General features: G+C 52.8%; 1 protein-coding gene across 3 annotated transcripts; it reads right to left on the reverse strand.

The window, feature by feature from the left end:
* Positions 1-2,267: 2,267 nt before the first annotated feature.
* On the reverse strand, positions 2,268-12,220 carry CD300LG (CD300 molecule like family member g). 3 transcript variants are annotated; one of them, XM_082679627.1, is made up of 7 exons: positions 12,136-12,220; positions 10,854-11,180; positions 10,169-10,253; positions 9,366-9,478; positions 6,807-6,859; positions 3,861-3,962; positions 2,268-3,369 (listed from the first exon to the last, which is right to left on the reverse strand). In XM_082679627.1, the coding sequence occupies exons 1-7, from the start codon at positions 12,176-12,178 to the stop codon at positions 3,256-3,258; spliced, it is 837 nt and encodes a 278-aa protein (XP_082535753.1). In that variant the 5' UTR covers positions 12,179-12,220; the 3' UTR covers positions 2,268-3,255. The 3 variants fall into 3 exon arrangements, with proteins under 3 accessions (XP_082535753.1, XP_082535752.1, XP_082535754.1); XM_082679626.1 differs by having other exon boundaries at positions 10,169-10,343; XM_082679628.1 differs by lacking the exon at positions 3,861-3,962 and having other exon boundaries at positions 10,169-10,343.
* Positions 12,221-13,784: the final 1,564 nt, after the last annotated feature.

Genomic DNA, 13,784 nt, shown 5'->3' on the forward strand with positions numbered 1-13,784 from the left:
GACTTCTCAACAACAACACTTATAGCTAAAAGACAAAATAATAGTATTTCCAAAATGCTGAGAGAGAATGGCTGTAAACCTAGAATTGTATACCCAGCAAAACTCTTTCAAGAATTTTTTTTTTCTTTCAAGAATTTTTATGAAGTAGAGCTTTTCAGATAAAAACTGACAGACTTTACCACTAACATGACTTTTTAAAAAGAAAATCTGAAATGTAAGGATCTAAGTAAACATTGTCTGTGTAAAATAGCAATTAACAATAATGTCTAGTTTGTACCTTCCTACAAAGAAAATTCTAGGTCCAGATGCCTTCACTGACGAAGTCTACCAAACATATGAAAAAGAAATATTACCAATTCTACACAAACTCTTCCAGAAAATTGAAGAGGAGGGATCACTTCTCAGCTTACCCTGGTACCAAAACCAGGCAGAGAACTTAACAAGAAAAGAAAACTACATACCAGTACTGACCAAGTCAAATTAATCCCTGGTTGGCTTAATGTTAGAAAATCAAAGAATAGAGTCATATTTGCAGACTAAAAAAGAAAAAACATATAATCATCTCAATAGTTGTTGAAAAATCATTGATAAAATCAACATCAATTTCTGATTTTAAAAAGCTCAGTAAACTAGGACTAGAAGGGAAATTTCTCAACCTGGTAAAGGGTCTCTATGAAACACACACACACACACACACACATATATATTCTTTTTCAGTTTCTTTTCCATTCTAGGTTATTTCAAGATACTGAATATAGTTCCTTGTGCTCTATGGTAGGTCCTTGTTTAACTCTTTTCTATGTAGTAGTGCATATCTGTTAATCCCAAACTCCTAATTTATCCCTTCCCCACTCTTCCCCTTTTGTAACCAAAAGATTGTAGAAAATCTCTCTTCAATAGGCCTCAGTGGATTAGGATCATAACATCCAATTCTTTGTCTAGGGGTCGATTAGGGAAGGACTATCTTAAAACATTCATTTTCCCATCGACACTCTCTTTGGTGTTAAAATATTTCTTTAAAAGAAACTAATGGGAGGATAGAGGGTAGTTTATTATAGCTAATATCCCAATTTGGCAAAACAGAACTTTAGCAATGCTGATGTTCCCCTAGTTTTTACCTCTCAGCAAGTCCCCAGGCTGGAAACCCGTGCTCTTGGGATGGGCGAGCGGCGGCTTATTGCAATTCTTTTGTTCAAGGGCCTCTCATAGGTACACGAGATCACAGAGCTGAAGGTGTGGGTGTACAAATACAAAACCAAGGTGTATCAAGATGGGGGACTGCAGAGTGGCAGCTGGCGAGGGAGTAGACTTCTTCCCCTGCCCAGGAGGGTGGCGCTGGGCCAGCACTGTGGCAGCACTGGGAGCTAGGACAAGTGTGCCAGGGTCTATGAAGGATGCTTGAGTATCTAATAAATCCACGGAAACTTGGAATCCAGTGGATGCCAATCCTAGGCTGCCTTGGAGAGAGCTCTGCTTCACAAAAGACATAGATCTCTTTAGCAGGCACATGGTCTGAAATCAGGCAAGGGGTGGGACTGGGATGACCCAGCTGAGCATTCCTGGTCCCCCAAAAGCTCTGGCTGCTGTAGGTGACAGGCTGAGAGGACAGGAAGTTTCTTTCCCTTCTGAGAAGCCCCTGTTCTCACCAGCCTCCAGCTGAGGGATTTCTCATGGGCGAAGCCTGCTTTGGAGCTGAGACCACCTGAAACTTGCTAATTCCTACTTCCCCCAACATCTGGGCACACACTGTGCCCAGATCCTGGGCAGAGTCCCTAGAGCTCAGACTCGGGTCTCCCTTTCCACTCAGAGAAGGTAAAAAGTGCTCACTACTTCACCCCCCGGGGAACTGGCTGCCACCTTCTGGTGAGTTTCCCTTGCATCTTCAGACCGGCTCCACCTTGCCCAGCCCCCTAGGCCCTCATTCCATAGGCCTTACGGGTGGTTTCTCCTCCCACACCCACTGGGATGGGTGCAGAGGCTGGTGAGGACTTTGAGAAATGCCGACTGCTAGGACCTGGTGGGGATGAAACTGGTACTGCCATTTCTCAAAGCTGTTTAGCAATGGGTATCAGTAACTTCAGAACCGTTCACACCCTCTGACACTTCCACATATGCACATCCTTCTGAAAGAAATCTCCAGATGCGGGCAAAGCTGTGTGCCTAGATTCACCATGCTGTTATTTATAACAGAAATAGGAACAAATTAAATATCTAGTGAGAGAGAACTGAAGCATACCAATCTGCAATATTATGCTGCTGGTCAACATTTAATTTATAAAAGGTTTGTGAAAACATTATGCAAAAACATGCTTATGATATAATAATTAAGTGGGAAAAGCAGGATATAAAGTTATAGGTACAAAATAATTTGTAGAAGCACATCAGCAAGTGATGTGGAGGAAAAAGACTGGAAAGAAATACAGCAAATTGCAGTGATTTCGTCTTCGGGTAGCGGTGAGATGATGGGTGATATGTTTTCTTCCTTTTATCCCCCCATCTTTCTAGGTTTTGTATATTGAGCAGCCCCCGGTTCATTTTTCAAAAACCCAGTCGTTCTTTTATCCTACCTTCCCTCTGCCCACTCCAGGGGACCAAACTCCAGGTCACCGTCAGGTTCCCCTTAGGGTCCTGCCCTGTCCTCTCCCTCCTCCCTTTTAGATACCTACCTCCACCTGCACCCTGTGTTTTCCTACCCCCTCCCCAGCTCTCAGAACCCAGCTCTCAGAACCAGCTTCCTGAAGGACTGGGATGCAGGAGGTTCCCAGCCCGGCTTTGAGAAATCAGAATCCCGTCTAACCCAGCAGTCTCCCTCCTCCTCACCAGCTTATGTAGGAGAACTTGACCTTGCGTCTGAGGATGGAAGGAAGGAAAGAGAAGGCGGGGTCTGGAGGGGGAGTTAGGAGCGGCCCGTGGCTCGGCACCCAGGCCCAGAGGAGCTCCTGTAGCAGATACAAACTCGGACCAGACCCCCTGAGCCCTGCCTGGCCCCTTGAGGGTCCAGTGGCTGCACGCTCTGCCCAGGAATGTGACCATCTTGGGGAGGTCCCCGTCTCCAGCTGGAACCGTGAAGCCACCACTCCAGGCTCCAGCGCTGACGAAGCGTTCCGGGTCAGCTGGGGCATGCAGGAGGAAAGCTTGGGGAGGGTGGAGGAGAGCCCCGGACTCTGGCAGGAGGACTCTGAAGCCGTAGCAGAAAACTTATCCGAGTCAGCGCAAATACAGCCCTTCCAGAGATTCTCGGAGGGTGTTAGGCGGCTAGACTGAGATGAACTTAGAAAAGTCTGGCTCGTCCCCAGACACGGGGAGGGGAGGGCCTGGGGTCATGTCTCCCTCAGGGGTCTGCCACGAGGCTTCGTCTTCCTTTGAAGTCTGTAAAGACAACAGTAGGGGTTGAAAAGCAGAGCCCGGCTTGGGGGGGTCTCCAGGTAGCTGCTGGGTCCAGCCCAGCCTTTTCTGCACATTCTGGGCCTGTCCGTCTGGGGGTCACAGGACTAACCACTCCTTTTCCCAGAACCCCCAGGCTTTGATTCATTCCCCCCCCCCCCCCGCACACACCAGGCCCCACTCCCTGGGAGATCAACCTCATGGCCTCGGGCCCAGTTGCGGCTGCAGACGTGGGGATCCTGCCAGCTCAGAACTCTTTAAGCTGTCACTCTCACCACGCTATTCAAGAATTTTCTGGATCACAAGAAATGAGGATGTGAGGTCAGGAGCCCTGGCTTCCTGGGTGAAATGGTCTAAGCTCTGGCTGTGATGCGGAAGGTAGGTGAACTGAGGGCAGAGACCTCCCCCACTTCCTTGCATTGTCTGAGTGGAGCCAGGCTAGGTCGCTCCAGACCCCCAGAGCCCTCTGTCCACACCTGGCTCAGGCACCGGATCTCCACGTTGGGGCTGGCAGGAGGCCCAGTGGGCCCTGCAAGGTCGATCACAGCATACTCTGGGACCCCGCTGTTCCCCAGTGGCTGAAACACAGACTCAGTCAGAACGGCCTGTTCTTGGCAGCAGGGATGGTCCGCAAGCCAGAGCAGGAGGAGGGAAAGGCAGGGGGTGGATTTTGCAGAGTCAGAGTCCTGCGGCCCATTCACTATGTCTCAGTGTGACCTCAGGTGAGCCACCCAACTTCTCTGAGGCCCAGCTTCCCAAGCTATAAAATGGGGATAGAAAGTTTTCCCTTAGGGTTATAATAAATATTTCTGATAATGTTTTTATCACTCAACAACTGGGAACTCCTGGAATGATTAATTTGTTTCCATGATGATTATTTCTATCCTTGAAGCAGGAAGAACATGCAGGCTGCAGGTTCTTTGTAATAGGCCCAGAGAGAGCAAAGTTGGACACCTCAAAGATTCGCCAAATAACAAAGAGCACAGGAAGAATTCTTTAGGGATCATGGGTCTGAGCAATCCCTCCCTGATCAGATGAGAAAACTGAGGCCCAGGGAAGAGAGGTGGGTAGTCCAGAGCGAGTGCGGAAGCCCGTCTCCTGGCCTGGGCTCAGCTGCCCCCGTGGTCCTCAGGTCAAAATGCCGGGCCCCTCCGTCACCTGCTCCCTTGCCCAGCAGCTGAGCAGAGCGGAGGCTGGAGCTGGCCAAGGCCCCCAGCCATGTCTCCTAACAGCGCAGCTGCCCTGAGGTGGCCCGGCCAGCAAACCCCTGGCCTGATAGGCACCGAAGCCAAGGCAAGCAGCTCCCATTTTCTGGATAACTACGAGGGGTCTCATCTCACTCGTTCCTCACCACAGTCTCGTGAGATGGGGAAGCCGAGGCTCAGAGCGGTGATGTAACTTGCCAGATGTCACACAGCTGGTGAGTGGTGGAGCTGGGCCTTGTCTTCATGATTCTTTGGTCTCAGACTCTTTCCTACACCATGCTGCCTTCCTGGTAGGGCGTCCTGCACACTTCTCTTTGTGGCAGTGTCCCTTGTCTACTAACTGGGCCCCTGCTTCTATCAGTACCCTAGGTGTGGGACATGGGGGCAGAGGTAGATGTTTGAGCCACCTCTGGTGACACCTTCAGTTTTACGGGGACAAGGTAAGAGTCAGAACAGAATCCCTCAGGTGAGATGTGACTGGGGGGATGAGGGCCTGAAGGAATAGGGGAGGGGGAGGGAGAATTCACAAATGCTGTCACTCATGGCCCTCGTGCGTCCCAGCCCTGCCTGTGGGGGGGACATGGCAGAGCTGGGGTTGGGCCAGAGAACTCCTGACACCAGGTCCATTTCCCATGAATCCCATACTGACAGCTTTCTGATTTGGTCGAAACCCAGCCACTGCTGACCGCTGACCACCAACAGCTGCAGAAGCGTCACCTTCTCAGGGGTGACAGAATTTGAGGAAAGAACCTCAGGGGACAGAGAGCAAACCGCACGTGTAGGCTGTGGCCAGGACCACTACCCTCTGTCCAGGGGGCGTCTGCATCTCTCAACGGTCCCTCTGCCCACGCAGTGGACCCTGGGCTGTTCCAGCGAGTGTGGAGCCATCTTCTGGGTTGTTGACTATACGAGATCTATACGAGAGCCTCTACTTCTAGGCACTAGAAAAACGGCAGCAAGCCATGGCGGTTCTCCCTCCGAGCCCAGCCCCTCTTCTGGAGTTGGGGGAGGGGCTAGCCTCAGGACACCGAGCCAGGGGGAGGGCCCTGGCAGTGGTCGTGGCAGCCCTTCCATCTGTTTCCATGACCCTTCCCTCACTCCTGTCCACCCCTTTTGTCCTGCTGAGCTTCCTGAGGTAACAACAGCTGCTTCCTAAGTGAAGGAAGGCCCAGTACCCCATCCCACCGCAGCCCCTCCCTAGGGGGATCGGGCCTGAGTGTTTTGTCCCTGCTGGCACCAGGAAAGAAGGCAATGGCAGCCCCCCTTTCCTGCTCCAGTGTCTAAGGGAATCAGGGTGGAGGCCTCTCAGTAAACAGCTGAGGAAGGAGAGGCTGGGGGCGGGGGTGCTGGCGAGGCAGATGAAGCTTCGGTTTCCTAAGCGGTGACTCTCTCCGTAGGAGTGCTGGTGTGGGAAGAGGGTCTCTCTCTGCAGGGGTCAGGGAGGGGCCCAGCAGCAGGTAGACTCAGGGCAGCGTCCTCTCTCCAGGATGATGGGCACAGGGACCCCCGTTCTTTCTGTCCCCCGGTCTCCAGAGCACCACCGCGGCCCGAGTGTCAAGGTCGCTACACCACCTTGGTCTCAGAGCCAACGACAGCTCAGAGAAGGGTGTTCCGGAAAGAGGAGAGATGGGAGTCGAGAGCTCTGGGACCCGCTCTGTATCTGGGCCACCGCCTGCTGTGTGACCTCGGGCAAGACTCTTTCTCTTTCTGGGCCTCAGTTCTCCCTTCTGCAAAAGCAGACTAGAGTCTATTGGTGCTATCAGAATCCCCCAGGGCAGCGTTTCAATTTCAGGTTCCTGGCCCCCACCCCAAGGGGTTCTGGCTGGGACCGATGTCGAGGAGAGTGTATTTCTAATAGCCGCCCACACCCCCCCCCAAGGTGTTTCGTAAGGGATTTTGCACCAAATTTAGAGAAAGGCTGGACGAGCTGATATCAAAGCCCCCCTGTGGAACCAGCTCCAATGTTCTCTGATTCTAAAAGGGGGGATGGGAAGAGGACCTTGGGCCTGGAGCAGAGCCCCACTGGCACCCGGTGGGAAGTCTGGGTGAGGAGGGCAGCCCGAAGGGCTCATCTCGGGGCTCACACAGATTCCCTGGATGTGGGATGCAAGTCCTGCCTTGAGGTCAGCCGTGGAGGACCAGGCAGGGAGCCGGAGAGGCAGGGCCTGGGAGCCGGACTCAGAGGGATCTGAGCGTGGGCTTTGCCTCCTTCCTTACCAAGTGGGAGAGATGGACCTTCTCCTTCCTCTGTGTCTCCGTGGCCAGTTGAGCTGAAAGAGACCAGAAGTGTTAAGGGAACCATTGACTGAAACCGTCCACCCTGGCCAGGCCTGTTAGTAACCACTCGCACGAGGTATCTTAAACAGGAGGTCCTGGTAAGGAATGCAGAACTAACAAGCTACCACCAACTGGAAGAATTCGGGAAAGGTCAAAAGGAGAGAGGAGACTCCAGTCCGTATGTCCTACCAACCTCCCAGAATCCTTCTCGCTGGAATCCATCTTGAGTGAGTGATGCGTGGGCCACCAGAAAGGACCCTGAGTCAGAATGATTGGCCAGAGACAACCCGGAAACTAACCCCATTCCCATAAAACCCGAGACTGCGAGCCACGTGGCAGAGCAGTCCTCCTGGGTTCCCTTACCCTCCTGCCCTCTGCCCGGGCGCCCCTTCCCAATAAAGTCTCTTGCTGTGTCAGCACATGTGTCTCCTCAGACAATTCATTTCTGAGTGTTAGACAAGAGCCCACTCTCGGGCCCTGGATGGGGTCCCCCTTCCTGCAACAGAAGGAGCACCTTGAAGCCAGGAGTAGCTGGGAGAAGTCTGCAGCTGCTCCCGCATACGTGGACTGGGTTCCTTGCACCTGGGGCTTCCCAGAGGGAGCTGGCAAGCAGATTGGCCCGAGAACCCCAGCACCTCGGCAATGACCTGGACTTTTGAGATTGGTACATGGAAATCCCCTCGCATGGGCCAGAAACTGGCTAGGGAAGTGATCCTGTATGCCAAGGTCATTGCTTCTTAAATCTCAGTGTGTGTACAGGACCTTGGGAAATTTTACTCAAATGCAGATTCTAATTCAGTAGGCTGAGGTTGGGGCCTGAGAGTCTGAGTTGCTAACAGGCTACCCGGGGATGTTGCTGCTGCCAGCTGGGGACCACAATTGGAGAGGCAAAGTGCGAAGAGGCTCTGAGGTTGTGATGGGAACGTTCTCACCCTGTGTGTTCCTCCCGACTCCTCTGAGGGGGCCTAGGGATGTGGGCAAAGCTGACATTTCTTCCTGGGGGCCACACAGAGGGGAGTCACGTAGCAAGCCCAGCGTTCCCCACCATGGCCACCAGTGCTGGGACAACACTGCCAATTTACAAAGTTGGCTTCCTGGTTCTACCACTTTCCAGCTATACAAACCCAGGGCAAGTTGCTTAACCACTCTGTGCCTCAGTTTCTTGCCCTGTAAATTGGGGGTATTTGTAGGTGTTGAATAAGTAGTTCCTAACTCGACAGTATTGAGGAGATTAAAGGAGATAAAAAGAACATAAGCCACACCACTGTGCCGGGCACAAGGCAGCTCCCATTACCGTTATTTCGGTTAAACGCTCTTAATCTGTGCCATCCACCACAGGAGCTACACACGGCCATTGAGCACCAGAAAGGTGACTACTCTGAATTACACTGGGGTTGAAAGACTCAATTGGAAAAAATGAACGTAGAATGTGTGTCATTAGTATCTTTTTTTAAAAAAATAAATTTATTCATTTATTTATTTACTTTTGGCTGCGTTGGATCATCGTTGCTGCGCGCGGGCTTTCTCTAGTTGTGGTGAGCGGGGGCTACTCTTCGCTGCGGTGCGGAGGTTTCTCATTGCGGTGGCTTCTCTTGTTGCGGAGCACGGGCTCTAGGCACGTGGGCTTCAGTAGTTGTGGCACGTGGGCTCAGTAGTTGTGGCTTGCAGGCTCTAGAGCGCAGGCTCAGTAGTTGTGGCACACGGGCTTAGTTGCTCCGCGGCATGTGGGATCTTCCTGGACCAGGGCTCGAACCCGTGTCCCCTGCATTGGCAGGCGGATTCTTAACCACTGCACCACCAGGGAAGTCCTCATTAGTATCTTTATATTGATTCCATGTTGAAATGATAATGTTTTGGATATATCATGTTAAATAAAGTGTATCATTAGAATTAACTTCACTAGTTTCTTCTTTTTCTCGTGTGACTATCAGAGAATTTTAAATCACACGTGTGGCTTCTATTCTATTTCTGTTGGGCATATATCTGAGGAAGCTGAGGCTCAGGGAAGTTAGATGACTTACCCAAGGTCACACAGCTAAAAAGTGGCAGAGCTGGAATTTGAAGCCAAGTCTTGAAAGGAGCTGAGCACCTCTAGAGACCCAGTGGCAGGGGCGGGGCCATACACACATCCTGCTCAAGTTCAAGTGCTCAGGCCTGCACTTCCCCCTGTAATCAGTCCTCGTACAAGAAGCAGGACCTACAGAGACTGGACATGGATTCACGGGGATCAACAGGGAGAGAAGTGGCTCATGAGCTTGGTCGGACAGACCAGAGCAAGATGAGAGCCCCCCAGCCTCTTGCTCCCCCGTTTGAATTGCTTGTGCCTGGTGTGGACGGCCCTGCGGGTCCCTCAGAAAAGAGGAGCAGGGCTCCCGATGCCCACGTCTCGGACGCATACGCCGAGGCCCACGAGGTCTCTCTGGGGCGGTGGTGGGGACTGTGGGTCTCAGCGAGGACCCTGGCTGACAGCCTCTCACCCCTCCCGTCTACACTGCTCACCTTTCTTCCTCCATTGGAGCATGTAGCTGCCGAGGGCGGCCAGGCCTGTGGCCAGCAGAAGGGCCAGCAGCACCAGGACTGGGGCCAACATGCGGGTCATTGGGACGGACACCCTGCGGACAAGATGGAAGGAGACTGGTGGCTGTCGTCAGATGTCGGCAGCACACTGGGCATTCTTATTCTGAGTCCCAGTCATATCCCTCGTCTCTCCCAAGGGGGTCAGAGGGTACCAGGGACCACAGCATCTGGTTGGTCCCAATGGAAGGGACCTCAGCCCCCATCGCCAGCCCCAGGAGGTACTTTCAGCTGGCTCTGAACCTGTGAGTAGTTACCTGGCCACCAGCAATGGAGGGCAGTTATATATAAAGACCCAAGAGCCAGTCCTTCCGGCTGGGATCCCAGTTGTGTAAGAAAACATCACATTGTTTGGTCTACAGTTTCCTGCTTAGCACAGGGCCCAGTGTAAAGTGCACAAACAAGAACTACTGAACTGGGGTGGCTGTCCCTGAAGCCGGGCGGGGAGCGAGGTGGGGACTGGGGCCATGGCGGACCCTTCACCTTGGGCGGGCCTGCATGTCCAAGGCAAAAGGGCTGCTGGCCCCCGTAATGTAGGTCGTTCACTGCTCCAGGGCCCTGCCGGGTAGGGGGTGGGATGGGGGCTGAATCTGCCCTCTCTGCGTGTCTGTGGCCACGTCAAGAAGCTGTGTTCCCCCAGAGGAAGGAGTATTGTATTCCTATTCGCTCAGGGGCACCTTATGGTTCAGGGATGACCTGAAAAGGTGGCCTTGGTTGGAGCTGCTCACCTGGTCTTGGAGGTGCTTCTGATGGGGACAAAACTGGTGTCCTCTGTGGAGGTAGAGTCTAGCCGTGTGGCTTGGCGGGAGATCCCTGCAGGAGGAGAGGTTGCTGGGTGAGGAGAGGTCCCTGCATTTGGAAGGGTTGCTGCATACGGAGAGGTCCTTGCATACGGAGAGGTCCCTGCATACGGAGAGGTTGCTGGGTGAGAAGAGGTCCTTGCAAATGGAGAGGTTGCCGGGTGAGGAGAGGTCCCTGCATACGGAGAGGTTGCTGCACGCTCGGATGGGGAGGTCCCTGTGAATGGAGAGACCTCTGCCCCCGTCTTCCCCAGCTTGGCTGTGGTGACTGTCAGGTGGAGACCAGCAGAAGCTACAAGTCCAAAAGCAATGCCTCAGCACCTTCCCTGATCCTTGATTCCCAGCATTCCCAGACCTCTGACCCTTGACCCCTGAACCCTAATCTCCCCAGGACCAATTTCTCAGAACTTCCCCAGCTATGCCTCAAACAGAGGCCTTGAGGAAGCCATTTTGAGCAAGCAGGTCATATCTCAGGAACACCCCAAACCTGTGCGTGGCTCTCAGCTCCCCCCGTTTGAGCTGCAGCCTGTCCTTTATTGTGGGGAGGTGCCGTGCTCCAGCCCCCACCTCCATGACCCTGAACCCCTCCCAGGGAAGGAGGGACATCTGTTACCTGGAAAGACGAGCAAAGAAACCGAGAAAGTCTTATCGAAGCCCACTCTTTGGGCCCCACACCAGTACTGCCCCACGTCCTTCAGGGTGAGGTTCCTCAGGGTGACCTCAAACCTGAGCTGCCGGGGGTTGTCGTGGACGGACACCCTGCCTTCCTGGCCATATTCTCCAGCGTAGACAGTCCCAGAGCAGCGGGAGATCAAGAACCCGCTCTCCCTGCACCAGTATTTCCTGTACTTCTTCAGCTCTTCCCCGTAAGTGCACTGCAGGGACACGGTGTCACCTTCAAAGCCGCTGACCTCCTTCGGGCCCTCCAGGGCTTCATAACCTGAAACCACAGCAGGGATGAAGGTTGGAATTCCCTGATTCAAGTACCAGGATCAAGACCAGAAGGCTTTCCTCAGTCACTCCCTTCTTGGGGCAGCCCTGGTAGGAGCTGGTACTCCACTCTGCCACCGAGGGATCCTGGGGCAGGACTGTTACTGTTTCCCTATACCTGGCATATTGAAGGCTGGTGATGGGGAAGATCTAGATTCATACAGCCCAGAGTTTGAATCCCAGCACTGCCACTTAGTAGCTGTGTGACCCTGGGGAAATTGCTTGACCCCTCTGAGTTTTCTCACCTATAGATGATGACAATGTCCTATTTCATTGAATTAAGATGCTATCATATGTAAGAGCCACCATAATTTTATAAAACATTAAGAAAAAAACACTGTCATTTGAACAACTGACATCAGTTATAAGATGCATCCTAATTTTTTATGTTAAAAGGTTAAAAAACGAAAGAAAGAAAAAAAAGAAAAGCAGGCTTGTGAATTGATGAAACAGGATAATTTATCTCTCGGGGCTGTTGTGAGTGGTACAGCAGAGGTTCAAGAAATATTTGCTGAGTTTAATGTGGCAACATTAAATAAGGGGTGTCTTGTCTGTCCCCAGGCTGGCACAGAGTCAGGAAATGAAGACAAAAGAGGTAAAGGTACTCTCACAGCCACTTGGACATGAAGGGTCTGGAGCCCACAGGTCTGGGGGAAGACCTGGCTCTGGGTTCCAGAAACAGCAAATGCCCGCACCCTCTGAGGGCTGAGGACGAATGGGGAGGGGTGAAGCCTGGAAGGATCAGGCGGCTGGGCTGGGTCACCCCCACGAGGAAATGTAGGTTCAGCAGGTCCCTCTCTTGCAGACCCAACGGGCAATAAGAATAAGCAATAAGGACGTTGGGGATAAGCCCCACATCCCTCCACCCCCGCCCCGCATCTCACCATCCCCGCCCCCCATCTCACCTGGGAGCACGAGGCAGCCCCACAGCAGGACGAGGGGCCGCATGGTGAGCGCTGGCCAAGCTGGAGTGCACACCGGGAGCTGGGAGTTCCTCTACGGGCCACGCGGGACTTTAACTTCCTCCAGAGGCAAAATCGAGAGAAGGAAGGGAGGGGAGGGGCCGTGTGGCTCCCCCAGCCGGGGGAGGCGCCTCTGCTGATCCCTTCAGTACTTAGCCTTGGTTCACAGCGACCCGCACCTGAAAACCCACCGAGCGCTTCTCCCAAACCCATGCCCTTTCAGGGGGTCTTAACCATGCCCCCGGCCGCGCACCCCAGAGAGCCTGTGTGTAGAATTCAAGGAGTTCATGAATCTGGGCGGGGAAATAGTACATCTTGACTTTTCACTAAACTTTACGTAATACTTATTTTTCCTTGTATGATGAGTAGTGTTCGCAGTGCCGTGACTGTCACCAATTAAAAACCACAGACACTAGGGGCTTCCCGGGTGGCGCAGTGGTTGAGAGTCCGCCTGCCGATGCAGGGGACACGGGTTCATGCCCCGGTCCGGGAAGATCCCACATGCCGCGGAGCGGCTGGGCCCGTGGGCCATGGCCGCTGAGCCTGCGCGTCCGGAGCCTGTGCTCCGCAACTGGAGAGGCCACAACAGTGAGAGGCCTGCGTACCGCAAAAAAAAAAAAAAAAAAAAAAAAAAATCACAGACACTAGGAGTTCAAATTGTCACTGATAGCTTGAAATACTGTGTACGCACCTCACTACTTGGAAAATCATTAGTTATTAGATCTGCCACTGGAGTTGTTATTTAAAGTGCTAATTTAAAAAAGCACATTTGGGCTTCCCTGGTGGCGCGGTGGTTGAGAGTCCGCCTGCCGATGCAGGGGACACAGGTTCGTGTCCTGGTCCCGCATGCCGCGGAGCGGCTGGGCCCGTGAGCCGTGGCCGCTGGTTCTGCGCGTCCGGGGCCTGTGCTCCGCGGCGGGAGGGGCCGCAACAGTGAGGGGCCCGCGTACCGCAAAAAAGAAAAAAAAAAAAGCACATTTATTACAGTATTACACAATTATATTTCGATAACCACTTCATTTATTATTGGTTTTCTTTCAAGCATGTGTATAGTATTTTATATGTTTAAAAAGACCATTATTCTGAGGCGTGGCGCATAAGCTTCACCAGACTGCCAAGTGGTCTATGGTACAGAAGTTAGGGGGTCCACAGGCAGCCGCCACTGCTTCTCCCCATCGCCTCCCGGAGGGCGCAGTACCGCCCTGGACCACAGGGCGGCGGTGCAGGCGGAGGGTGAGGGAAGCTGTCCGGCTGGGCTGAGCCGGGTACCTGGAGCCACCAGCAGGCCGAGCACAAAGGCTGGGGAGCCGCACTGAGGTGTCTTGCCTTTTAAAAAGTTAATTAGCGGCTTCCCACCGCGGAACTGAATCCTTCCTGAAAGGAATAGAACAAACACGCACACTAGAGGGAGCCCTGACATACCGTTTTTCCAAAATAGTTCTGTTTGTTTTTTCTGATTGCAAAGGTCACACCGGTTGCAAGCAAAATTTTACACGGTGCAGATATGTTAAAAAAAAAAAAAAGGTAACGTTTCCTGTTATTCTCCTCCTCTCTTAGAAAACCACTGTTAATATTTTGGCATATACTTCCAT

The sequence above is a fragment of the Grampus griseus genome (assembly GCF_964374135.1).
Source record: "Grampus griseus genome assembly, chromosome: 20".
In the NCBI taxonomy this organism is placed as follows: Eukaryota; Metazoa; Chordata; class Mammalia; order Artiodactyla; family Delphinidae; genus Grampus; species Grampus griseus.

Bases quoted from the DNA above. Each gene is read 5' to 3' on its own strand.
- CD300LG (XM_082679626.1), bottom strand. From the start codon at position 12,178: ATGCGGCCCCTCGTCCTGCTGTGGGGCTGCCTCGTGCTCCCAG. The intron at 10,344-10,853 runs GTAACAGATGTC...CTCCGTATGCAG, and splicing joins TTCTTTGCTCGTCTTTCCAG to GGACCTCTCCGTATGCAAGG. The intron at 9,479-10,168 runs GTGAGCAGCTCC...TCTTGTCCGCAG, and splicing joins AGAAGCACCTCCAAGACCAG to GGTGTCCGTCCCAATGACCC.